At 42.5% G+C, this 27,499-nt stretch overlaps 1 protein-coding gene across 1 annotated transcript; it reads left to right on the forward strand.

Annotated features, from left to right (window-relative positions):
* Positions 1-27,183, forward strand: LOC150025483 (uncharacterized). The gene is made up of 3 exons (XM_090294056.1): positions 1-11; positions 4,384-5,887; positions 27,142-27,183. Exons 1-3 carry the CDS (start codon positions 1-3, stop codon positions 27,181-27,183), a joined length of 1,557 nt encoding a protein of 518 aa, XP_090150182.1.
* Positions 27,184-27,499: the final 316 nt, after the last annotated feature.

The following is a 27,499-nucleotide window of genomic DNA, read 5'->3' on the forward strand; positions in this document are numbered from 1 at the left end:
ATGGGTTCTAGGTAGATTAGAATTTGTCAATCCACTCTTAGCTTAATTCAAAACTGAATCAATAAAAGTTCTTTCAAAAGAAAATTGTTTTTCAAAGTAAGTGAAAAACAACCTGTTGATTTTTCGTTTCAATCAGTTGTTTTACACCTGGTGGTTTTGGAAAGGATTTGAAAAAGCTGAAATTGGTTGACCTCACAGTCAAAGCCAATTCAATCGATTGATTTGTACTTTCAATCAATTGTTTTTTAATAACTTAACAGAATTGGTTAAATCTATTTTTGCTTGATTCAAATATGTTTTGGTCCCTAATTGAAAGACTAAAATGACTATTTTTGAAGATATATAACTGGTTTTTAAATCTCTAAAAAGAGAGAGGGATCGGATTAACAAAAGATCAAAAAGTTTTTCAAAGATTGCATTGGTTAAGAGTGGGCCTAGGATGTGTTGTATTCATTATGTATCAGGTGTAATCCTTCCTAATGGAAGAGGCCCCGACACCAATCCATTGAAAGGCCACCAAAATGTCAAATTAAGGCAACCACTAGAGTTATGGTCAAAGAGGGGTAAAGAGGACGCATTCTACATGTCATAAACTCTAGTGTAGAATAGTTTTTACATTTTTTGTCAAAAGTAGCATAGTTTAATTCTTTTGTATTTTTGTTGAAACATGCAAAGTGGTATCTAAAATGCTAACCTAAGTTTAATTAGAGTTTTCTATTCCTAATTAAACTTAGGTCCAGCCCACATTTAGCCTAAGTGGAGCGTAAGGTTCTAGAACTCCTAGCACATGGAAGAATTCTAGAACCTACCTCACATGTGCTGAGTTTTGGAACCACCTTCCCATGTGCCAACATTTGAATTTCCCTCCAATTCTCTTTTCATATTCAGCCCACTCTTGCTATATATAGAGGAGCTTGGGTCATGTAAATAGAAGATTAATTGAATAGTGAAATGCTGCCAAAATTGTGCCATTTTCACTTCTTGCCTAAACTCTCTTAGGAATAGGCTTTTAATCTTCAAACCTTCACCTACAAAGGGAGTTGGCCGAACCACTTCTACTCTTCCTACTTCTCATGCACCTCCAAGGCTATCACAACTCTTAGGAGAGCCTTGTTCCACCATCAATCCATGGAGTTTCCGCATTCATCAACAAAAACCGCAAGAAAGGAGACACAAATCCATCATTTGGTATCATGAGCATAGGTTCTACAAGAGCTAAGTGTCTTATCTTATTTTTGTGTTTGTGTTCTTCTTATTTCCGTGTTGTTCATCACTTGTTCATGTTTGTTAGAATATATGGCCTTAAACGAGAGGGGGGTGAATTGTTTAAGAAGGATTTTTGCAAACTTTTAACCTTAGAATGAAAATACTTTGAAAGAACCTTGATTAAGGATTCAGTTTTTCCAAAACAAATAGCAAAAGCACAAAGCTGGAAAAACAATCGGTTGTTTTAGCGAAACAATCGGTTGTTTATACCAGTTCCAAAATAACAAAGCTGAATTAAAGAGATAGGGATAGAGAAATTTTACACAGTTGTTTATACTGGTTCACTCCAAACAAGAGCAACATCCAGTCTTCTCAGAAACCCTGAGGTTATCCATTAAGCAATCACCACTTGATCTCTTACACAACAACCAAGAGAATGACCTTGAACACCTCAAGAAACACACTCTCCTTGGCCAACACTAAGATTGTTGATCTTGAACACCTCAAGAACACACATCCAATCTCAACAAAACACACAGACAAATTGTTCAGCAGTTTACAAAGATTACACTTGTTACAGATGAATATCTGAAATCAATACAAGTAAAATCCTATTCAGCACCTTGATCAATCTCTCAACTCTTAAGCAATCTCAGAACTCTTTGAAAAACTCTTAGATCAAAACTTTTTTTCAAGATTCTTAAAACTTAAAAACAGTTTTTCAGAATATATCTAAGAATATAGTTTGTTATCAAATCTTAACAAACTCTTAATTGCATTTAAAATAGATTGGTCAAAGCATTTAATGACTAGAGCGTATTCAGTTAAAGCATTTAAAGCTCAGTCAATGAAAACAGTTTTTCTGTTATGGTTTCAAAACAAACAATCGATTGTTTCCTCGAATCAATCGATTGTTTTGTTACTTAACAAAATTCACCATTTAAAAACAGTTTTCAAACTTTCTCAAAACACCTAAGTGTAAACAATCGGTTGTTTCGACAAAACAATCGGTTGTTTCAACTTAGTTTGAAAAACATTTTGCTTTGTTAAAATTGAGATGCTAATTGCTTTGAGATTTAATCTAAGGGTTGATTACAACATTAAACTACCCCAGAACAAAGCTTAAACCAACACAACAGCATCAAGCAAAGCAGAGACTTCATCATCCTTAAAAGGATTTGGATTCTTCAAAACATTGAACACCACTTGGTTCAACAATGATGTCTTGCTGTTTTTTTGCTTTTTAATTTGATTTAGTTGTTGTTTTAAGCAATTCAATCGATGCAAAATGTTCAAATTGTTCTTGAGCTTCTTATTTTCATATTTTGTGTAGGAATTATATGAAATTGTGTTGCTGTTTTGATTTTAGGTTGTTTGAGTCTTGTTTGAAATTTTGTTCAGTTCATATGATTTGTCTTTAGTCATTTTATTTTCTGAATCCTATGATGTTTTGTCTAGTCATGTATTTCCTAATTTGTCATCAAATCCTTGTTGTGCTGAATTTGTTGATAATTTTGGTTTCTTGATTTAATTTGAGTCTAGAATTATATTTCTGTGTTTGTTGATCCTTTGGTGCATTTTTCTTTTAGTTTGAGTTCATATTTGTATGCTAGTTCCATACAAATTCATATACATCTACTCCATTGTGTTTTTTGAAGTTTCTTATTCTGTTTTTAAATTCCAGAATTAGGACTCCTCTGGTTTTCAAATTTTGCACTGGCTATTTTTTGTTATAAAATTTTAATACGTTGAAGAAAAATTCTGAAAATCTGGATTAATACAGTTTGATGTGTTAGAAAATTAAGAAAAAAAGAATCAGATGAAAAGACAAAATAGAGAAAAAATGATAAATAAATAAAAAAAGTGCATCCTGGCGCCAAAATATACGGTAGTTGGACAGTGATTTTGAAAAATTTATCACAATTATTTGGTGCATGTTGTTGGTGTGATTTCAGCGCCAAAAGTTTGCTTAGACATTGAATCGTTTGTGGTTAAATTTTCAAAAGCAAATTCAAAATAGCCAGCTCAGCATAAATATTTTAAGTCACGCTTTCTGAACCTGGATTTTCCAGTAGTGCTTTTTTGTTTTTTCAAATCAATTCTAGTGCCTTTCTTTATGTTCCTTTTGTGTGCCATCCTATTTTGAGTGCCTATTTTTATTTGCTTGTCCAATATAATTCAAAACTCTTTCTAAGTTGTGTCATATAATTTAAATCCATTTGTTGTAGTCCTGTTTTAAAATTTAAATTGTTTTTTGCTTTCATTTCTTGACCTCTAAATTGTTGGTGGATAAAATACAATTGGTGCTTGTTAAGTGGATTTGACTTTGTGGTGAGTCTATCTCTACTTAGTAGTTACTATTTTGGAAATTTTAATTTTCTAATCATAAGAGGTTAAGGCAAGGAGCTGCAGCAAAATATAAATACAAACGCATACACTTTGGAGAACACAACAAAGAAGAGCAATTACAAGCCAAGGAGTGCATAGTTTAGGAAATCTGAATTTTAATTTGTGTAATTCAATTTCTTTGTATTTCTTTGAGTTGTAATTACATTTAACCTTTGATTAATTAGTGGATTAGTCACATGTAGACGGTGAGTGTGTCTTCAAAGGCTCCAAGTGTCTAGAACCTCACCTTAGGAATCGTCTAGCTTAAAGCTTTGTAGTTAGCAATCTTTAATTGTGCTTAGCTAATTGCTTTACGTTAATTACTTGATTAGCATTGCTTATTTGTTTTGTTTGCTTAATTGTTTTGCATTGTTTTCTTATGCATATAATTGACTTTTCATTCCTCATTGTGATTTAAGTAATTTACTTAGAAAAAGAATTGTGTAAAGTTTTTGAGGGATAGGTTTTGGCAAGGAAAGACTTGGTACTTAAGAAGTCTTAGTGACTCACCTCTCTTTCCTGGAAAGCTACCTTCACTACTTTCCTTTTCTTTCTTGAAGTAAAATACTTTTAAACACAAATCTTTAGCCATGTCTTCTCACTCTTATAAATCTAGTGAAAGTGATATAAAGTCCATCAAATCTCTTATAAAACAATTAGCCAAGGACTTTCAATCACTCTCATATAGACAATTGGAGCATGAGGCCCAAATCAAGGAGTTGAGATTGGCTAAAGAAAAGGATGAGATTTCTCAAAAATAAAAATAAAAATACGTTTTCATGCATCTAGTTCTCAAGATCATGATTCTTTTGGGGAGGAATACCTTAGTATAAATGAGTATTATCAACCACCCCCTAGGAGAACTAGAAGGGATAAAAGAGAACAAGAGAGCCCAAGAGAGGTTAGGGTAAACCTACCCCATTTCCATGGAAAAGAAAACGTAGAAGTCTATTTAGATTGGGAAATGAAGGTAGAACAATTATTTGCTTGCCATAGAGTGAGTGAAGAAAGAAAAGTGCCCCTAGCCACTCTTAGTTTCCAAGGGAACGCTATGTATTGCTGGACATCTTTAGAAAGAGATAGGTGTCTTCATAGGGAGCCTCCCATAGAATATTGGAATGACCTTAGGGGAGCCCTAAGGCACCGCCATATACCCTCCTACTATAATAGGGAGTTGATGGAAAAGCTCCAAAGACTCCAACAAAGAACAATGAGTGTAGAAGAGTATAGGCAAAAGATGGAGCTTTATATGATGAGAGCCTCCATTAGGGAGAATGAGTCCACCACCATAGCTAGATTCTTAAATGGGCTAAATCTTGAGATAAGAGATAGGGTTGAACTTTTACCTTATCAAGACTTGAATAACTTGGTTCAACTTTGTATCAAAGTTGAACAACAAAATTTAAGGAAAACTTCAAGTCAAAGGGTAGGTTCATATCCTAACTCCTATCCCAAGAGAGATTTCAAAAGGGAGGGTAGTACATCCAAAGAAAAACCAAAAGAAACTACCAAACCCTTAGGCAAAGATACCCTCACTCCACCCATTCGCACTAGGGATGTCAAATGTTTTAAATGCTTTGGAAGAGGACATGTGCAAGCACAATGTCCAAACCAAATAACCTTGTTTTTTAAAGGAATAAATGAATATACTAGTTGTGAAGACGAACCTAGTGAGAAAGAAGAAGAAGGGGGAGATGATGAGAGAGTGTATCCTTTAGAGGGGGAGTTATTGATGATTAGAAGAACCCTCAACAATCAACCTAGTGCAACCATGGAAACACAAAGAAAGAACATCTTTCACACAAGATGCAAAGTTTTAGAAAACATATGTTCTCTCATTGTGGATAGTGGCTCATGCTGCAATTGTTGTAGCACTAGGATGGTTGAAAAATTAAATCTACAAGTAGTTCCTCACCCTAAACCATACAAGCTTCAATGGATAAATGAAGATGGGGAACTAGTTGTAGATAAACAAGTGAAAGTCAAGTTCTCTATAGGTAACTACAAAGACAATGTTTTATGTGATGTAGTACCTATGGAAACTTGCCTCATCTTATTAGGTAGACCATGGCAATTTGACAAGAAAACCATGCACAATGGTTTAACTAATGAGATTACCTTCACCCACAAAGAAAAGAAGTTTGTACTTAATCCTTTACCACATTCCCAAGTGGTAAGAGATCAAATACAAATGAAACAAAAGAGGGATAAAGAGAAAAGAAAAATCAAAATAGAAAAAGAGAGAACCCTTAGGGAACAAAAGGCATGGGAGAAGAGTGTTCCTTCCCACAAGGTCATTCAACAAGAAAATCCATCTAAAAATACCTTTGAAAATATGTTTCTTGTTGAACAACCTCAAAGCCTTACCTTTTGTAAAGGAACACATGCAAGATTATTAGTAGATTATTTTGATTATGTGCTAAGATATCTCCAAGTGAAGGTCAAGTTATCTATAGGCATCTACAAAGATAAATTTTTATGTGAGGTAGTGCCTAAAGAAACTTGTCATGTCTTATTGAGACAACCATTGCAAAATGTTAAAATTTCCATGATCAATGGTCGTATCAACAAGACTACCTTCACAAATAAAAGAGAAATTCTTCATGAAGGAGAACTCATGGGCCAAATTAGAGTTAATAAAACTCTAGAGCTTTTAAAAGAAAATTTCTTTTGGTCACCCATGAGAAAAGATGTTCAAAGACATTACCCTAGATGCATTTCTTGTTTTAAAACTACATCTAAGGCAATGTCTTATGAACTCTATACTCCTTTACCTTTTGCAAATGATCCATGGGAAGACATAAGCCTAGATTTTATATTAGCTTCCTAGGACAACAAAAGGTTTTGATTCCATTTTTATGGATATGGATAAGCTCTTCTTTAGGGAAGTGATAAGTCTTCATGGTTTATCTCTAAGCATAGTGTTGGATAGAGCTCCAAAATTTGAAAACCATTATTTGAGGATTCTCTTGGAAAAACTTGGAACTAAGTTGAAATCTTCAAATTCTTATCATCTTCAAACTAATGGTCAAAATGAAGTTGAAAACATAGCTCTTTCTACTATGCCGAGAGTAATCATGAGAGGCAAACACAACTCTAAGGATGAGTATGCATACAATAAAGTAGTTCACAAGACTACTAATATTTCTACATTTGAGTTTGTATGTGGCCTTAATCCTCTTTACCTTTTTGATTTGTTACCATTTTCTAATCCACAAGGATTTGTGCCTAAGGAAGAAGTAACAAAAACTGAATATGATAAAATGCATAAGAGGATTAAAGAACAAATACAACAACCAAAAGAGAAATATTGTAAAAAGTTGCCAAAAACAATAGAAAAACAAAAAGAATGGCAACTTCATAAAATTGATTTTTATACAACTGCTTCAACTAACTCATCTACTTTGTTTGATGATTCCCATAGATGGACGTTTGATCCGGGAGGACGAGCATAGTTGTCAAAGCAAGAGGCTGCTATCCGAGATCGACTCTGTGGATCTGAGGATAGATTTTCTCAAGAAGGAGGAGATGATGCACACCATCCAGCCACATACATCCCCCTACTAATGACGAGGACGAAGCCTTGGATTTGAGGACAAATCCTTTTCAAGAGGGAGGGGATGATGGAAGAGGCCCCGACACCAATCCATTGAAAGGCCACCAAAATGTCAAATTAAGGCAACCACTAGAGTTATGGTCAAAGAGGGGTAAAGAGGACGCATTCTACATGTCATAAACTCTAGTGTAGAATAGTTTTTACATTTTTTGTCAAAAGTAGCATAGTTTAATTCTTTTGTATTTTTGTTGAAACATGCAAAGTGGTATCTAAAATGCTAACCTAAGTTTAATTAGAGTTTTCTATTCCTAATTAAACTTAGGTCCAGCCCACATTTAGCCTAAGTGGAGCGTAAGGTTCTAGAACTCCTAGCACATGGAAGAATTCTAGAACCTACCTCACATGTGCTGAGTTTTGGAACCACCTTCCCATGTGCCAACATTTGAATTTCCCTCCAATTCTCTTTTCATATTCAGCCCACTCTTGCTATATATAGAGGAGCTTGGGTCATGTAAATAGAAGATTAATTGAATAGTGAAATGCTGCCAAAATTGTGCCATTTTCACTTCTTGCCTAAACTCTCTTAGGAATAGGCTTTTAATCTTCAAACCTTCACCTACAAAGGGAGTTGGCCGAACCACTCCTACTCTTCCTACTTCTCATGCACCTCCAAGGCTATCACATCTCTTAGGAGAGCCTTGTTCCACCATGATATGATTCCACTAGCTAGATATAGATGATTCTTTGACATTTTATGGAATCAACTTGAGTTGGAGAATTAATAGGCACTTTTAATAGAAATGTGTACCGCCCTGGTAGTCGGAAGTGATGACGTGGCATCAAGCTACAGTATGGGCGTGTTGACAAGACGTCAGGTTGGCAGAAGGGAAGGAAGTCGGGGGGCTCGTGTAGTCGCCAGTTATGAAGTTGGCGTGCTCCGATCTCCAGCATACCAGAGCCGGCGATCACCGGGTCAAAGATGAAGTCGCCAGATGTAAACTCAGGCGACCAAGTGATTGGGGATCGCCGGAGCAAGCACATCGCCGAAGATGAAGGTGGTGCAGATTATGAAGGCGGCCGGCGAGACCACAGGGAAGGTGTACGAGGGCACCCTAACTCGCCAATCCCAGTAGAGATCGCGCTCCAAGTTAGCTATGCACTGGGCAGTACCATGCATAAGTAACTTAGCCAAGAGAGAGTCAGAAGCAGCGCCCAAGTCAAGGAGGCTCCAGATGATGGCACGTGTACGACTGGATGCGAGCCACGTGTCCAGGTGCGTAACTGCCAGGAGAGAGAAAGTGACCAGGTATAAAAGGGTTTCCCAACGAACTTCTGAGGTACGCACGTTCAGATTGTCTTCTTTACGCTTGCGAGTTCTTGAGCATACTGAGAGAGAATTGGTTCACGGTTCCTTGAGAGTTCTTGAGTGTTACTCTTGAAGTATTTGGTGGTTCAGTCACTGACTTGGGTGTTGGAGTGCGATCGGCCGCCGCGGCGCCGCTCTGTTCTTTTGCAGGTTCTTGAGGTGGATCGTGACGAAGGACGGAGGTTGAAGCGGTGCACACGTCGATCTAAGTTTGACGAGGCAAGTTCCAACGTTCTGGTCAACAGGCAGGATCATCAGGCGCCCACCGTGGGGCCGTGTAAAACCTGTTCCCATCCACAGCGTGAGTTCTTGGAGGTTTTCGTAGTTTTCTGCGTGGTTGTGTGCTGGTGCAACCATTGTTCGCTGTTCGTTTGAGATTTGTTCGGTGATTTCGCGTTTTCCACCGTTCGTTTGGGTTGTTTTTCGGTGAAGTGAAGTTTTCTGCTGTTTACGCGAGATTTGTTCGGTGAGATTTGAGTTCTTTGGCTCGTTTGGTTTGTCGTGGGAGAAGCAGTGGTTTCTGGTGGAGTTGCAGGTTTCTGTGGAGGTTCGCTGTGTTCTTGAGTTTTCTTGCGGAGTTTCGCGCAGTTTTGACCGATTGATCGCTGAATCGATCGTCGCTGAAGGAAGTGTTGCTCATTACTCTCTGTGATTTGCTGAGTTTTCATGAGAAAAATGAGAAGCAACCGTTCAAGTCCAGTTGCGCCCGTTGCTGCTGAAGGCGCCGCTGCCATGACCATGGCGCAGATGGTAGAGATTATGTGTTCGTTGCAGGCAACTGTGGAAGCCTCGCGCATAGAACAGGCGAGAATGCATGAGGACCTGGCCGCCTCTCGGGCCAGGAATGATGAGCTCAACAAAGTGACTGAGGAGCTGCGTCAAGCTCTTCAGGAGCAGCAAGGGCGTCCTATTGCTGAAGAGGTCGCGCCGTCAACGCCGCCTCGTGTTTTCCCCATGCCTTTCGCTCAGGCGATTACTGACACGCCTATTCCTGCGAGTGTGATTCCTGTTAAGGCTGTTTTTACCGGCGTGGAGGATCCTGAGGCTCATCTCACCATGTTCCATACGCAGATGATGCTGTCAGGAGGATCAGACGCCGTATACTGCAAGATGTTCGTGAGCACACTCCAGGGAATGGCGTTGGAATGGTTTGTGAGCCTGCCTAACGGTCACATAACCAACTTCCAACAGTTTTCAAAGATTTTCGTCGAGCAGTACATCGTGAATAAGGCACCGCCCAGTGTGTCTTATGATTTGTTTGATATAAGGCAGTATCAGGGAGAGTCCCTCAGGGACTACCTGAATCGCTTTGGGGCGCAGATGGTCAGATCGCCGGCCAAAGATGAGGAAATGCTAGTCTATGCATTTAAGAAGGGCGTGCTGCCAGGACCATTCTGCGAGGCATTGATCAGGGCTCACCCCGCCACGTTTGCTGAGGTTAGGCGACTGTCGGTGGCCCACATCGTCGATGAGAGCGAAGTCGCCGAGAAGAGAGGAAGCGTGGCTCCCGCTAGGCCACGCGCCCAGACCAGAATCCAGCCACAGAGGGTGCCGGAGACAGCGGCGGCCAGAAGGGATCAGAGGACTCGCCATCCTTATGATCCAAGGAAGAACAAGGGCAGGGGCCAAGGGCGCCAGCAACCAGCACGCCGGGAATATAATCGCCCGCCTAAGCACAAGTTTGTCATGGGATTGGCAGACCTGATCGCCATTCCCAACATATCCGCTAGGTTGAAAGCGCCAGAGAAGGTGGGCGACAAGGTGCTGGGACCAAAGCCAGACGCCTGGTGTGAGTTTCACCAAGGCTTTGGCCACACCGTGGATTCGTGCTTGGCTTTAGGATACCAGCTCGACGATCTGGTTAAGAGCGGGTTCCTAAATGACTATTTGCTGGATAGAAGGACGGGGGGCGCGACGAGCTCCCAACCAGCAGGTGGAGAGGCTCAGCAGCACGAGATGCCTACTCACGGGGAAATCCACACCATTGCAGGGGGTTTCTCGGGTGGTGGATGCACCGCATCACAGAGGAAGAGGTATGCAAGGTCAGTGATGACGGTGGATATGTTTGAAGACCACTCGCGGAAGTGGACATTACATTCACCAAGCAAGATCTTCGGGACGTTGTGCCCCATGACAACGATCCCATAGTCATCTCGTTGATCACGGCAGGAAGAAAGGTCCACAGGGTTCTGGTGGACCAGGGAAGCTCGGCAGACGTGATGTTCTAGCCGACTTTCACGCAGCTGGAGCTGCCCCTTGACCAGCTGAGGCCCTATGGAGGATGTTTGTATGGTTTCGCTGGTGACCAGGTGGAGGTCAGGGGGTACATAGAGTTGAGGACTACGTTTACAGATGAGGCGGGTTCGAGAACGGAGAAAATCAAATACCTTGTTGTAAACGCTCCTTCAGCATACAACATCCTGTTGGGAAGACCCACGCTCAACAGGATAGGCGCTATACCGTCGACCCGGCACATGAAGGTGAAGTTGCCGTCTATGGAGGGGGTGGTGATCACCATCAAATCTGATCAGAAAGAAGCGAAGAAGTGCTACGAGAATAGCCTGAAAAACAAGAGATCGGTGAGTTACGTGACAACCACCCCGCCTCCTGGTGTGAAGCCCAGATCGACGGTAGTAGAAGAGACCGCCGGAAGAGACGTGGAGATGGTGGATGCTGAGCTGGGGGAGGGGAATGCCGGTCTGGAGGAAGAAGAGGTGAGGAATCGCCCTGAGGAAGCGAGAGAGCTGGGAATCGCCAGGGCGGTGATCGCCAGAGAGACCAGGCCTAAACCCGTCGAGCAGTGGCTCGAGAGAGAGATCGGGGGAAAGATCTTCAAGCTGGGAAGACCTCTGGAGGTCGAGCTCCAGGACTAGATTGCTAAGGTGATAGAACGACATCTGGATGCATTTGCATGGTCCGCTTCGGACCCGGGATGGATCCCGACTTCTTGTGCCATCATCTGGCGATGGACAACTTGGTGAGACCAGTGCGACAAAGGAGAAGAAAGTTCAACGAGGAGAGGAGGCAGGCGATTAGGGACGAAACACAGAAACTCCTCGCTGCAGGCCACATCAGGGAAGTCCAGTACCCTGAATGGCTGGCAAATGTCGTGCTGGTAAAGAAGAGTAATGGGAAATGGCGCATGTGCGTCGATTTCACTGATCTGAATAAGGCCTGCCCAAAGGATTCATATCCTTTACCAAGTATAGACGCCCTGGTGGATAGTGCTGCAGGGTGTAAGTTGTTGAGCTTCCTGGATGCCTTCTCGGGGTATAACCTGATCAAGATGCATCCCATGGATGAAGAGAAGACTGCATTCATGACCGAGAGATCGTGCTACTGCTACAAGGTGATGCCGTTTGGGCTGAAGAATGCGGGGGCCACGTACCAGAGGTTGATGGATCGAGTACTTGCACCGATGCTGGGAAGGAATGTGAGAGCGTACGTAGATGACATGGTCGTGACCTCGCCGGAGAAAAGCAAGCACGTTGCAGACTTGGAGGAATTGTTCACGACGATCGCCAAGTTCAGGTTGAAGCTGAATCCAGAGAAATGCATCTTTGGCGTAGAGGCTGGAAAATTCCTGGGATTCCTTTTAACTGAAAGAGGAATAGAGGCCAACCCGGACAAGTGTGCCGCCATCTTGCGATGAGGAGCCCGACCACGGTGAAAGAGGTACAACAGTTAACAGGTCGGATGGCAGCCCTGTCTCGCTTCGTGTCAGCTAGCGGAGAGAAGGGCCATCCCTATTTCCAGTGCTTAAGACGCAATAATAAGTTTGCCTGGACGAAGAAGTGTGAGGAAGCCTTCGTCAAGCTCAAGGAGTATTTGGCGAGCCCGCCGATTTTGTGCAAACCGCTGGTGGGAACCCCTCTCAGGTTGTATTTTGCTGTAACTGAGAGGGCGGTAAGTGCGGTGCTCGCCCAGGACCAAGATCAGGCTCAAAAGCCTATTTATTTTGTTAGTAAGGTGTTGCAGGGCCCAGAAACGAGATATCAGGCCCTGGAGAAGGCTGCGCTGGCTGTGGTATTTTCGGTGAGGAGGTTGCGCCACTACTTCCATAGTTTCACGATACTGGTGATGACTGACTTGCCCATCCAGAAGGTGTTGAAGAAGCCTGACGTTACTGGGAGGATGGTGAAGTGGGCGGTGGAACTGTCGGAGTTTGACATTAAGTATGAGCCCCGAGGTCCGATCAAGGGGCAAATTTTCGCAGATTTCGTGGTCGAGCTCTCGTCTGAGGCAACACGAGTGGAATGGGGCAATTTCCGTTGGGTACTCTCGGTGGATGGATCGTCGAACCAGCAGGGTAGCGGTGCTGGAGTCATCTTGGAGGGACCCAACGGCGTGCTGATCGAACAATCTTTGAGGTTTGCCTTCAAAGCCAACAACAATCAAGCAGAATATGAGGCGCTGATCGCCGGGATCTTGCTGGCAAAAGAGATGGGAGCGAGGGTGTTGATGGCTAAGAGTGACTCGTTGCTAGTCACGGGGCAAGTAACAGGCGAGTTCCAGGCCAAAGATCCACAAATGGCGGCTTACCTGGAGTATGTGCAGGAATTGAAGAGTTCCTTTGCCTCCTTTGAAGTGGTGCATGTGCCCAGAGAGCAGAATGCCCGAGCTGACTTGCTAGCCAAGCTCGCCAGTTCAGGTAAGGGGGGTAGGCAGAGGACGGTGATTCAAGAAACTCTGAAGACGCCGAGAGCATTTGTAGCAGATCACCTGGTTCTTCAGATAAACAGGTCGACGGAAAAAGCGGCAAGAAGTCACAGGTCTTTGACGCAAGAAACGTTGAGATCGCCTAGAATTAGAGCGTGTCGGGAAGAGAGGGTGAACATGACGCAGGTCTGCGCTACCCATGAGCCAGACACCTGGATAACACAGTACAAGCGGTGCCTGGCAAATGGCCTTCTCCCGCTGGATCCGACAGAGGCTAGGAAGGTAAAGAAAAATTCTAGCAAGTACACACTGATTGATGGCGATCTGTACAGGTTTGGGTTCACTCACCCACTCCTGTAATGTGTGCATGGCGAGAAATGCACGAGAATTATGGCAGAGCTCCACGAAGGGATATGCGGAAGCCACGTCGGGGGTCGAGCTCTGGCCGCAAGGACTCTCCGTGCAGGTTACTACTGGCCAACGATGAGAGAAGATTGCAAGAGGTATGCACAGTGTTGCAAACAATGCCAACAGCACGCCGATTGGCACAAGGCGCCTCCCGAGGGGTTGAAATCGATTTACAGCCCTTGGCCGTTTCACACTTGGGGAATCGACATTCTGGGACCATTCCCGCTGGCGATCAGGCAGATGAAGTACTTGGTGGTGGCGATTGAGTATTTCACCAAGTGGATCGAAGCAGAACCAGTGGCCCAGATCACCGCACACAAGATCGAAGGTTTCGTGTGGAAGAACATTGTGTGCCGGTTTGGGGTGCCCAAGCGCCTGGTGTCGAACAATGGGACTCAGTTTGCAAGTCACCTGTTGAAGAAGCTGTGTGAAGGGGTGGGAATTCAACAAGTGTTTGCATCCGTCGAGCACCCTCAGACAAATGGCCAAGTAGAGGCAGCTAATCGGGTGTTGCTAAGAGGTTTGAAGAGAAGGTTAGAGAAAGCCAAAGGAAGCTGGGCTAAGGAGGTACCCCGTATAGTCTGGGCGTACCACACCACCGAGCAGTCAGGAACCCATGAGACCCCGTTCAGCTTGGTCTACGGATGTGACGCAATGATTCCAGTGGAGATCCAGGAGAGCTCGCCGAGATTCCAGAACTTCGTAGAGGAAGACTCGAATGAGGAGAGAAGGTTGAACCTGGATCTACTGGATGAAGTCAGGGAAGAAGCGAGGTTAAAAGCTGAGGCGGTGAAGAGAAGGATTGAACGAAGATATAACTCGAAGGTGATGCCGAGACAGTTCAGAGAAGGCGACCTGGTGATGAGGAAAGCCCACCAGTACGAGATGGAGAATAAGCTGTCGCCCAAGTGGACGGGACCGTTCAGAATAACCGAGGCGCTCGGCAATGGCGCCTACCGCTTAGAGACATTGGAAGGAGGGGCGATTCCTCGCACTTGGAACGCCACGCACCTCAAGTTGTATTACAGTTAAGAAGCTTTGTAAGTAAAGACAAACACGAAATTATATTACAATGTCTCTGTTAAAACAGTTTGAAGGGGGCACTCTTTTTTCCCTAAGGAGGGTTTTTAACGAGGCCACCCAATAAAGAAGAGTTTTCGAAGCTCAAAGTTGTTTTAGATTGCATGCTTGTTGTTTTCAGAAAGTTTTGAAGAAAGGCCCTGTCACTTATATGTGGTTTAAGGCAAGTTAAAGATATATTGTATGCTTTCTAAAAAGTTTTATGTCCTCATCGTCTTTCGGCAATCGGAGGCATCAGTTAAAGTTAAAGTCCTCATCGTCTTTCGGCGATCGGAGGCATCAGTTAAAGTTAAAGTCCTCATCGTCTTTCGGCGATCGGAGGCACGAGTTAAAAGACCTCAACGCCCTCGCGCGTTCTGAGGCGAGATAAAGACCTCCTCGCCGTCGAGCGAGTGCAGGCGAGGAAGAGCGAAAAGTCCTCAGTGTTTCTGGGGGCGAGAAGATGTAACCCCTGGGGCAATGTAGAGGCACCAGTGAAAAGTCCTCAGTGCTTCTGGGGGCGAGAAGATGTAACCCCTGGGGCAATGTAGAGGCACCAGTGAAAAGTCCTCAGTGCTTCTGGGGGCGAGAAGATGTAACCCCCGGGCAATGTAGAGGCAAGTTAAAGACCTTCTCGCCGGTGAGCGAGTTCAGGCGAGTTAAAGACCTTCTCGCCTATGAGCGAGTTCAGGCGAGTTAAAGACCTTCTCGCCGATGAGCGAGTTCAGGCAAGATAAAATCCTCCTCGTCTCGAACGAGTTCAGGTATGGTGTAAAGGATGGAAGAAGTTTGGAGGATGGCTAAGGTAGGTTCGAAGAGAACGCCTAGCCACCCGGTCTCTTGTTCTGAAGCTCAAGGAGGTAGAGAAGGATCCGAAAGGCGCCTCTACCCCCAGATAAAGGAACAATGGCCAAGGTATGAAGCCAGAAAGAAACTGATATCGCCAAGAGTCTCTGGCGACCAGGAAAAGCTCAAGCAATGGCAAGAAAGTTAAGACCCGTTTTGATAAGGCAGATCAGGTGAAGCGATGTCTTAAGCCATTAGTTGAGTTAAAGTTCACTGTTTGAAGAATGATTTTACGCTAAGGTTCATTGCCTTGAGATTACAAGTTGTTAGAGTGATTGTTATTCGTAATCGAAGTGGTTCGAAGCAGTTAAGTATAAGATCGCGCTTACGAAATCGCTAAGTCAATTTCTTGAAGCAAATTGTGCAAGGAAAGTTAAAGCAGCCAAAGAAGTTATAAGAAGAAATACAAAGACTTTATCATTAAAGTGAGTATCAGATTCAAGGCACATGTACAGGAAAATATAAAGTATATTACAATTGTATGTAAGGAGAAAGCATAAAGGTAGTGGATGGAGGAAATCGATCAGTCTTCAGTGGGAACAACCTTCCCATCCACCACCTCGTTGTTGAGGGACACCATGCTAAGATCTAGATCGGGGAACAAGCAGGCAAACTGTTCCCGTGCGGCCTCGAATCCAGCAGCAAGAATTTGGGCAGAACTCAGATTAAGCTCTTCGATCTGTTTCTTAAGTTCTTCAGTTTGTTTCTTCAGCCCCTCGTTCTGTTGCTCCAGCTCTTCAGCTTGCTTCTTGAGTTTTTCGATGGTTTCCTGAGCTTGAAGAAGGTCTTCAGCAACCTTCTTGGATTCTGCCTGCACCTGGCCCAGTTTAACAGCAATCTTCCCTTTTTCTTTGTTGGCTTCAGCAAGCTTAGCCATGGTGTCGTCCCTCTCCTTCTCCACCTTTCCCAGGAAGACCTCCCGATCGGCTGACCTTTGTTCCAGTTTCTTCACCTTGGCGGCGTCAGTTTTAATCAAGGCCTTCAGGTCAGCCACTTTTGACGCGATAAGGCACCAGCTTGCTCTCTAGCTCGATCTTCTCTTGAGCCAAGAGCTGTACCTTATGGCGGAGATCGGTGGCCTCCTTGCGTGCCACCCGGAGCTCGGTGCTCATTGCATCTTCTACTCGGGAGTGTTCAATCTCGGCGAGTGTTAGATTGAAGGATAACTTCTCCGCCTCAATCCTTATAGTGCTATTCTCAGTTCGAAGGGCGAAGAGGTCATCCTGGAGCTTCCTGGTGGAGCTCTCCACAGCTTTAGATATAATGGCGGGGAAATCCTCCGCCATCATCTTTAGTTTCGCTGAGAAAGGCTCCCACATCCTCTTGACCTCAAGAGAGAGGTTTGTTTGTGGGGGCACCGGGTGGGCTCGTTGTTGGTTTTCGCTGCCACCTTCTTGAATTGGTTGCTCAGCGGGTGCTTCTTGGCGTGGTGGCGACGTCGGGGATTCAGTAATAAGAATTGGAGAGTGGTGAGCACCTTCATCCCCGATTGGTGCAGCGTTTGCGGTGGAGGCGTTTGAAGGAGGACCCCCTCCAGTTGATATGTAAGGCGTAGAGGCGCTCGGGGGGTTCTCCAAGAAGTTGGCTTCGGCGCCCTTAGCCACAGGAGGCGCAGACGCCAATGGAACCGCTTGGACCGGTGAGGCGGGAGCTGGTGGAGGAGGCAATATTGGAGGTGGAGCAGGCATGGATGGCGGTGTTGATGTTGGAAGAGGGGGTGGAGCAGGTGGTGAAGAAGGCGCCACCCTCTTCCTCTTGGTGACAAGGCCATCTTCCGTCGCCTCATCATCATCCTCTTCTTCCTCCTCGTGGACTACTTGGGGGCTTTCCTCTTTGGTTTCCTGAGGACAAGCTTTTTACGTTGGTGGGCGGGTTGGACATCGGGAGGAGTTGGGCCTTTGGGTGGCGATCTGCCCTGAGCAGTGGCGATCTCCACCACAGAGTTTGGCACGGTTTGGGAACCCGATGCCAACCCGTGGGTTCGGGCGAGCGCCCTCAGTTCAGCGAGCTTGCCCTGGCCCAACATATGATCTGCATAAAGCAAAAATGCATGGGTTAGCTCAGAGAGAAAATAAATGCATAAGGCAGTATGCAGCAAAGCAGATAAATGGTGCAGAAGATAAAACCAAAGTCTTGCGCACAACGCACAAGACGCCCAGAAACAGTTAACAGAGGTAATGTCAAAATAAAGACTTAGACGTTGAGGTGAGTTCTAACCTATGCGAATTTCGAGTTGATCTTCGAAGAACTCGAAGCAGATGAGCGTGGTGGTGAGGAAGGTGATGTTGGCGTCTGCCACACTCTTCCAGAAGAAGCAGAGGTCTCTATCCAAGGCACCCATGCTCTCAGGACTTCTTGGCCTCCTGAAGCTGCTTTTGGACTCTTTGTTCCCCTTGTTTACCCAATACAAGGGGAAACCGTCGAGCAAAGAAGCGTCCTTGTCATTGGGACGCACCTGGACAAACTTGCCCTTCCAGTCTTTGTAGGATTGCTGAAAGATAGAGAGGATCGACCTCCCAGCAATCCCGTTCAAGCTTACCCACAGGCGATCTCCTGGGTGCTTGGCTTAAAAAAGAAATAGGAAAACGTCCACTGACGCTGGCAGCCCCAAGTGGTCGCACATTATTTGGAAAGCCCGTACGAACGCCCAGCTGTTGGGATGGAGCTGGGCGACGGCAATGTCGAGCTCGGTGAGAAGCTCCCTTTCAAAGCGAGTGAAGGGAAACCTAAGTTTCACCTTCTTGAACAGGGTGGTGTAGACAAAGCAGAACAACCCGCCGTTGTTCCCCTTGTCGTCGGCGCACACGGGCAGGTCGGGGGGGCAAGGTAGCATCGTCATTCTGTCGTCATGCTCCTTGTGAAACGATTGGTGAGGCTCATCCCCTTTCGTCAGTCGAAGAACTGCCCCAACGGAATTTACAGAAGACGTTTCCTTCAACAAAGTCGAGGTGGCCCAGGGGTACAGTTTTTTGAAGTCTGGGGAGGGAACAGAGGCTCCTCCGGCGACGGGTGGAGTGGCCTGAGCCAAGTTGGGACGGGAGGGTGTAGGCCTCTCAGCCTGAGAAGAAGAAGCATCACGTGCTCGCGGTGGGTTGTGTGCTTGTGAGGAGGGGTTTCGTGACGAAGGAGGAGGATTTGGGGTGATCTTTGAGCGAGTCATTGCGGAAGCTGCAAAGGAAGAAGAAATGAAAAGGTGATCAGGACTCGTAGAGGCTGACTCGATCATGAACAAAGGGTGAAAAAAAAAAAAAAAAAAAAGAACGAACGAAGGTTCGTTGTCACGAAGACGAAGCCCTAAGTTACGAAGAAGGAGAAATAGAAAAAACAACCCACAACGTATGCACCAGACAGTTAAAGGATGATGCGAATCGGTTAAAATGCAGGAAAAACCAGCAGAAGAAGGAAAGGAAGTACCTTTTTATGATCGGAAGAGTGATAGAGGAGGTTGGTGATTCAGGAGGTTGAAGAGCGTTGAGAGTTTTTGCAGAAGAGAGTTGGAGCGTCTGAGAATACGAAGAAAGTGATGGAACAGTGGAGCGAAATGGGTTTAAGGGTTTTTCGAAATGGGTTTGGGAAGCGCAAACGTTAACTGAAGGTAACCGTTGATGAAGCCACGTGTCGAACGATGGGAGGAGTGTTTGGTGGAGCGTCAGAGAAGCAGAAAGTACAACCGCTTGGAATTCTGCGCCAGTGCTACGTAGATCGGTATTGACGTGACTCCTTTAGTCTTTTCGCTGGACAAGTCTTCGCTTAAGACTGGGGGCTTGTGTACCGCCCTGGTAGTCGGAAGTGATGATGTGGCATCAAGCTACAGTATGGGCGTGTTGACAAGACGCCAGGTTGGCAGAAGGGAAGGAAGTCGGGGGGCTCGTGTAGTCGCCAGTTATGAAGTTGGCGTGCTCCGATTTCCAGCATACCAGAGCCGACGATCACCGGGTCAAAGATGAAGTCGCCAGATGTAAACTCAGGCGACCAAGTGATTGGGGATCGCCGGAGCAAGCACATCGCCGAAGATGAAGGTGGTGCAGATTATGAAGGCGGCCGGCGAGACCACAGGGAAGGTGTATGAGGGCACCCTAACTCGCCAATCCCAGTAGAGATCGCGCTCCAAGTTAGCTTTGCACTGGGCAGTACCATGCATAAGTAACTTAGCCAAGAGAGAGTCAGAAGCAGCGCCCAAGTCAAGGAGGCTCCAGATGATGGCACGTGTACGACTGGATGCGAGCCACGTGTCCAGGTGCGTAACTGCCAGGAGAGAGAAAGTGACCAGGTATAAAAGGGTTTCCCAACGAACTTCTGAGGTACGCACATTCAGATTGTCTTCTTTACGCTTGCGAGTTCTTGAGCATACTGTGAGAGAGAATTGGTTCACGGTTCCTTGAGAGTTCTTGAGTGTTACTCTTGAAGTATTTGGTGGTTCAGTCACTGACTTGGGCGTTGGAGTGCGATCGGCCGCCGCGGCGCCGCTTTGTTCTTTTGCAGGTTCTTGAGGTGGATCGTGACGAAGGACAAAGGTTGAAGCGGTGCACACGTCGATCTAAGTTTGACGAGACAAGTTCCAACGTTCTGGTCAACAGGCAGGATCAAAATGGATCAATGTTTTATGTTTCAAGAACTCACCAAAACTTGCACCAAACACCAAACTCACATGGAAGACCCATTTCTTGCCAATTGAACCGATTAAAAGAAGTAGGAATACAAAAGCACCAATTAAAAAGCTTAGAAACTGAAATGCACCGAACAAATTAAGAGGAAATGAAGAAGAAATAATTGAATCCAACAAAAGAGAATAAGAACCGAACACTATATGAAATTAAACTCAAAACACCGAATAGAAGGAACCTAGACATGTTTTTGAATTCGTATGAACATGGAAATGAAATGAAAAGATGGAGAAGAGAGGAACTTATGAGAATGAAGAGCTTGGTTGATGGTTACGCCACTTGAAGTGTGAAGGCTCCAAGATAAGTGAGCAATGCCGCCACTTGAGAGAACCAAGGCACTCAAGATGAGACTAGGAAGAGGAGAAGACAAGTTCTCACACACCCTATCACCAATTTGGGAGAGTTTTGCTACTTCAATTATCAAATCTGAATTTTACAAGAGCCCACACCTCTATTTATAGTGTGAGGGTGCTGAAAAATAGGTGGGAAAATTCAAATGAAACTCATTTGAAATTCCCACCAAAAACAAGTCACATGGGAGGTGTGACCTTTTTCTACTATGACATCTCCTAAAAACTGCACCTACACCTACTCTCCTAAGTCACATGGACAATGTGACTTTATTTTACATATTCACACTCCTTTATTTAATATCCACACCTCCTACAACTATACAAGAGTAATTCAAATGATGCTCTTTTATTTAATACTTGGCCTTGCCCCTCATGGGATGGACTTGGGTTTTTTGGGCTTTGGCCTTCTTGGGCTTGGGCTTTGGGCTTAGGCCTCATCTTTTGAAAAGACTAATAAGAAGAACTTTAAATGATTTGGCCCTTGTCCATTCTTCCTATTAACATCTTTTTTATTCTCATCATACTCCTCGAGTTGGAGAGAATTCGTCCACGAATTCTGAATCCCTGCATATAACAAAGTCAGTTTATTTTTATAATTAAAAGTGGAAGAAAAAGGCAAACATGACTTAGCATTTGTAAACAATGGGATTTCAGAAAAGGAGGTTCTATAAATCGACCAAGTTGGAAAAATTTATTTGGGAATGATGATATGTTTTGGAAAAAGACCTCTTAAATGGTGAAACCCATTATGAGGTAAGAAAAAAATCATCCCTAACATTTTTTAACCAAGTTGGTGTTGAAATAGGAACCTTGGGTAATAAAAAAGATAAAGAAGAAGAAGACCTTGGAGGTTCCTTTTGAGGCATAACATGAGTCAACATGTTGGATTTAGTGGGCAAAGTGGTGTGACTCGGTTTAGTACTTACTTCTTTTTCTTTCTCATTTTCTCTTTTAGTTTTCATTTTTATTTGGTCCCCATGAACCTCTTTGGGAGAGAGGGGTTTTAAGATAACCTTGCGCCCTTGGAAGGAAAAAGACATTGTATTGGATAGGCCATCATGTAAAACATGTCTATCATATTGCCAAGGCCTTCCTAAAAGAAGTTGAGTTGCTTCCATGGGCACAACATCACATAAAACCTCATCTTTATACTTTCCTATTGCAAAGTTAATGAGGACTTGTTTATTAACCATGATTTCACCTTTGGTACTTAACCATTGCAATTTATAAGGCTTGGTATGAGAGATAGTGGGTAAGGCTAACTTCTCCACAACTCTTGTACTAGCCACATTAGTGCAACTACCCCCATCAATAATCAAGGAACATAACTTGTTGTTGATAAGACATCAGGTGTGAAAAATATTTTCTCTTTCAGCATCATCCAAAGATTTTGGAATTGTTCCCAACATACGCCTTATCATCAATAAGTCACCTTCACAAGAATTTTCGCTCTCAATCTCACTTGATGGCTTAGAAGGTGAAGAATGCCTAGATGAATTGGAATCATTCTCACTAACTACTACCCCATTATGCACAAACATATTCCTTTTAGAAGGGCAATTAGAAGCTATGTGACCATATCCCATACATTTAAAACATTTCTTGCTAGACGATTTGATGGGTGAGATATGAGTAGAAGTAGAAGGCTTAGACTCTCTAGGTGTGAAAGAAGAATCCTTAGAAGGAAATTTAGAAAAAGACTTTTTGTTCTTCCAAGAATTGTTGTAGTAACCATCATTGGGAGCATTTTTGAAAGTATTTTTCTTAGCAAGTTGGGCTTCCACCCTCATTGCAAGATGAACCAAAGAACCCAATGATGAATACTCTTGAAGCTTAACAATATCTTGAATATCCTTCCTTAGACCACTCACAAACCTAGCTATCATAGCTTCCTCACTCTCACGTATATCTACCTTAAGCAAAAGCATTTCTAATTCTTTGAAATAAGCATCCACACTTAGCGTGCCTTGTTGAAACCGTTGGAGTCTCAACATGAGGTCTTTCCTAAAGTGTGGTGGCACAAATCTAAGGCGCATTTGATCCTTTAAAGAGTTCCAAGAGTCCACGGGAGGACCTTTGTGATAGATAATGTCCTTTACAACACTATGCCACCATTTCATGGCATAATCACTAAACTCTAAGGTGGCTAGCTTAAATTTGCGGTCATCATGGACCTCATAGACCTCAAAAATTTGTTCACATTTAGCCTCCCAATCTAGGTACACATTAGGATCACTATCCCCATTGAAACTAGGAATTTTGACCGAAGGAAGCTTAGCCTTTGCGTCTTGGTAGTATCCATCTTCACGGTGATGCCTATCTCCATGAGCATGAGGTCTATATCCATGAAAGTGGGGTTGAGGTCTCCTTCTTCTATGTTCCTCTTCACGGCCATGATCATTGGAAGAGCCTCTTGATGAAGGTCTATGAAAATGACGCTCTCCATGGATAGAATGAGAGGACCTAGCTTGCTTCATTTCAATGCTTTGCAATTTTTCCTCCAACCGTCTAATGGCTTCATCTTGGAGAGTAATGGTTCGTTTTGCTTCTTTTAATTCACCAAGAACAGAAGCTTTACTAGGAGAGTGCTGTTTGTAAGCATCATTGATGGAATATGAAGCCATTTATAAAAGAAAACAGCAAACAAAACAACAAACAATGTTAAGAAATCAAGGTTAGCAAAAAGAAATTGGAGCAAGATGCCGAAGTGAAGTGTCACTTAAATCACTCCAAAGAAAGAATACTCCTCTTTACCAATCTGATCTTGAGGCCTTTAGTATCCTCAAATGAAAGATGTCAAAGCAAGAGCACACAATCTCAAAGCAAATCACCACAAAACCAATGAATCAATGAAAGACAAACAAGAAAAGGTGTAAACAATAAAAGGCTATAACAAAAGGAATACTAGATATATGACAAACTCAAAGATTAATGAACAAAAGACAAGCAAGAAATAAGGTACTCAATGAAAAAGAAGGCACACAAAAGATACCTAAAGAAAAGCACTAGATTAGATGAAGAAAACAAAAACAGAACTACTGAAATTTTTTTTTATGCAAACTGTACTTGATGTTTACCGATTTATCTGGAATGATATAAAGCGAACTGGATTATGAAATTGTAACCACAGAAAGTTCAAGATCATAGCTCAACAATGGCACTGAAATTACTTAAAAAAAGTAAGCCAATTAATTGAGATAAATTTTCCAAAATCACTGCCAGATTACCATGTTTTTTTCGGCAGAATTACACACTTTTTTTTTTTATTTATCATTTTTTTGTACTTTGAATTTTGAAGTACTGTGAGAGAGAATTGGTTCACGGTTCCTTGAGAGTTCTTGAGTGTTACTCTTGAAGTATTTGGTGGTTCAGTCACTGACTTGGGCGTTGGAGTGCGATCGGCCGCCGCGGCGCCGCTCTGTTCTTTTGCAGGTTCTTGAGGTGGATCGTGACGAAGGACAGAGGTTGAAGCGGTGCACACGTCGATCTAAGTTTGACGAGACAAGTTCCAACGTTCTGGTCAACAGGCAGGATCAAAATGGATCAATGTTTTATGTTTCAAGAACTCACCAAAACTTGCACCAAACACCAAACTCACATGGAAGACCCATTTCTTGCCAATTGAATCGATTAAAAGAAGTAGGAATACAAAAGCACCGATTAAAAAGCTTAGAAAATGAAATGCACCGAACAAATTAAGAGGAAATGAAGAAGAAACAATTGAATCCAGCAAAAGAGAATAAGAACCGAACACTATATGAAATTAAACTCAAAACACCGAATAGAAGGAACCTAGACATGTTTTTGAATTCGTATGAACATGGAAATGAAATGAAAAGATGGAGAAGAGAGGAACTTATGAGAATGAAGAGCTTGGTTGATGGTTACGCCACTTGAAGTGTGAAGGCTCCAAGATAAGTGAGCAATGCCGCCACTTGAGAGAACCAAGGCACTCAAGATGAGACTAGGAAGAGGAGAAGGCAAGTTCTCACACACTCTATCACCAATTTGGGAGAGTTTTGCTACTTCAATTATCAAATCTGAATTTTACAAGAGCCCACACCTCTATTTATAGTGTGAGGATGCTGAAAAATAGGTGGGAAAATTCAAATGAAACTCATTTGAAATTCCCACAAAAAACAAGTCACATGGGAGGTGTGACCTTTTTCTACTATGACATCTCCTAAAAACTACACCTACACCTACTCTCCTAAGTCACATGGACAATGTGACTTTATTTTACATATTCACACTCCTTTATTTAATATCCACACCTCCTACAACTATACAAGAGTAATTCAAATGATGCTCTTTTATTTAATACTTGGCCTTGCCCCTCATGGGATGGACTTGGGTTTTTTGGGCTTTGGCCTTCTTGGGCTTGGGCTTTGGGCTTGGGCCTCATCTTTTGAAAAGACTAATAAGAAGAACTTTAAATGATTTGGCCCTTGTCCATTCTTCCTATTAACAACATCTTTTTGATTCTCATCACACCATCAATCCATGGAGCTTCCACATTCATCAACAAAAACCACAAGAAAGGAGACACAAATCCATCACTTCCTATTTTTTCTTGTATTTCAATTCATATTTGTAAACTTAAAAGGTACTGGTGTCTACAGTCAAATTGTGTTATGACTTGTAGTGTTTGTGTTTCAAAGAGGGTGAGTGTTCTTGAAGGGTTCAAGATCACCTCTTTGGTTTTTCTGTTTGTGTAATCTATGATTGATTGCCTATATGAGTATATGACCTAAATGATAGTGCTTAACATATTTGAATGCAAGAAATAAATTTGAAATGTTAATTGTTTTATAACATCTATTCATAATGATAAGGAGTTTTTATTAATATGCAAGGAATCGATATTTAGGAGACTCTCTTAATAATTTTGTATGCGAGGACTCAATATGAATAATTTTTATATGTGCATCAATGTCAGTCTAGATGGAATGTTATATGCTTTTATTCATTGAAACTACAAACGAGTAAGAAGGATTAACCTTATTTTCAAATTTTCCAATTGACTCATCCAAATCATGTACTTTGCTTTTTATTTAATTTTTATGCAAACTTATGTCAATATCTTTCAAATCAAATTATTGTACATATTCTTATACTTAGTGAATGCTACTATTAGAATTTTAAATAATTATTCCTTGTGGATTCGATATTCGTCCTTAGGGACATATTATTGTTAGGTTTGATGGCTACAACTACAACAAGAGGGGGGGGGGGGGGGTGAATTGTTTTCAAACTATTTTCATAAATACTTTGCCTAGAATGAAGCTTTAACAAACAACACACAACAGCAGTTCATAAAACCAATTCAATAGCCAAACAGAAACTGAAATAATAAATTGAATCGGTTAAAGTTGTGATTTAACCGGTTGTTTATGACAACGGAAAATACAAACAGTTTAATGAGAGATGAGATAGAGAGAATTACACACAAAGATTATACTGGTTCACTCAATAACAGAGATACATCCAGTCCTCAGTCAAACCACTGAATTTTCACTATGCAATCAATCACAAATTACACAAACACCACACACAAGAAGGTGACTTTAAATCTGACAAAGCCTACTCACCCTTCTTGAGCATAACAACCACCTCAAGCCAGAATTACACTGACTTTACAGGATTTTACACAGTTATACATAATGTTATATCAACAATTACAAGAACTTGAACAAGATTAGAAAACACCTGGTAAAACACAATACACTAACACCCTATTGAGCAGTTCTTTCAAAGACAACAAAGCACAAGGCAATCTTGCTAAAAGCTTGATTGAAACCTTTTCACAAACAGTTTCGTAATTTCTCAAATCAATCTCAGCTCAGAGTTTCAAAGGTTTCTGTTTCATCAATTCTCTCTTCTTGATCAACTCTAAATGTTTGAATCAAAAGCATATTTATAAGACATAAAAAGCTAGCGTTGGAGCAAATCAGTTAAAAACAAATTTTCAAAAAACTGTTACAAGCACACACATTTAATCGATTAAAACCATGAATTAATGGGTTCTCTTGTCAGTTATAAAACAATTTTAAAACCTTCTTTGCCAGCTAAGTTACAAACAACCGATTATCTCAACATTTTAATCGATTGTTTTTGCCTTTGCATGGAAAAACATTTTAATCTTTAAAACTGATTGAAATGAGCTTTGTCTGAGATTCAAAAACTGATCTTACAAAGATTCTAAACCCAAAACCAAAACCTAAACCTAAAACATCACCCAACTTCAGGCTTCACTTGGATTTGGCACATCAAAGCTTCCCATCTTCAACAATTATTACTTTTGACTTGGTACACATTCCATAAAATTGTCATCAATGCAGCAGTTGGTGGTACAACGATGGTTGTTGATGTTGAACAAGCAACAAGGATTATTGAGGCATTGACTTCAACAAATTATCAACCTCAGCATGATAGAAAAATTGTTCAAAAGAAGGGGTGCTTGAGCTTAATACTTCAGATGCAAGCTTAGAATAAAATGCTGACATAAGAGATTGAAGCGTTGATTGCACATATGCATAAACTTCCGCAACACAAGTTTTGCATTATTTTCCAAACATGAATCAATTTACGGAGTGTGATTTTTGTGGATGTGATAATGGTCATTGTTCTTTATAGAATAATCCATTTGAACAAGAGGTCCATTACATGGGTAATTAGGGATGGCAAGGTGATTTCTCCAACAATAATAATTATCAGAATAATATGTCTCAAGCATGGAGAAGTTATCATTATCAAGGTTTTGGGTGGAAACAAGATGTTGGTCCATCTAATAGGAAAGCTCATTTTCAAAAACAACCACTATATGCTTCAATCCAAGAGAAAACGAGCAAATTGGAGGATACCTTGGAGAAATTTATGCAAGCATCTTTTTCCAATCAAAAGAATATTGAAGCTTCGATCAGAAATTTAGAAACATAGGTGGGACAAATTGCTAAACAGTTGACAGGTCAACAAAGTGGTCCATTTTCAGTAA

This window comes from Phaseolus vulgaris, chromosome 8, assembly GCF_051622355.1.
Source record: "Phaseolus vulgaris cultivar YP4 chromosome 8, ASM5162235v1, whole genome shotgun sequence".
NCBI classification, from domain to species: Eukaryota; Viridiplantae; Streptophyta; class Magnoliopsida; order Fabales; family Fabaceae; genus Phaseolus; species Phaseolus vulgaris.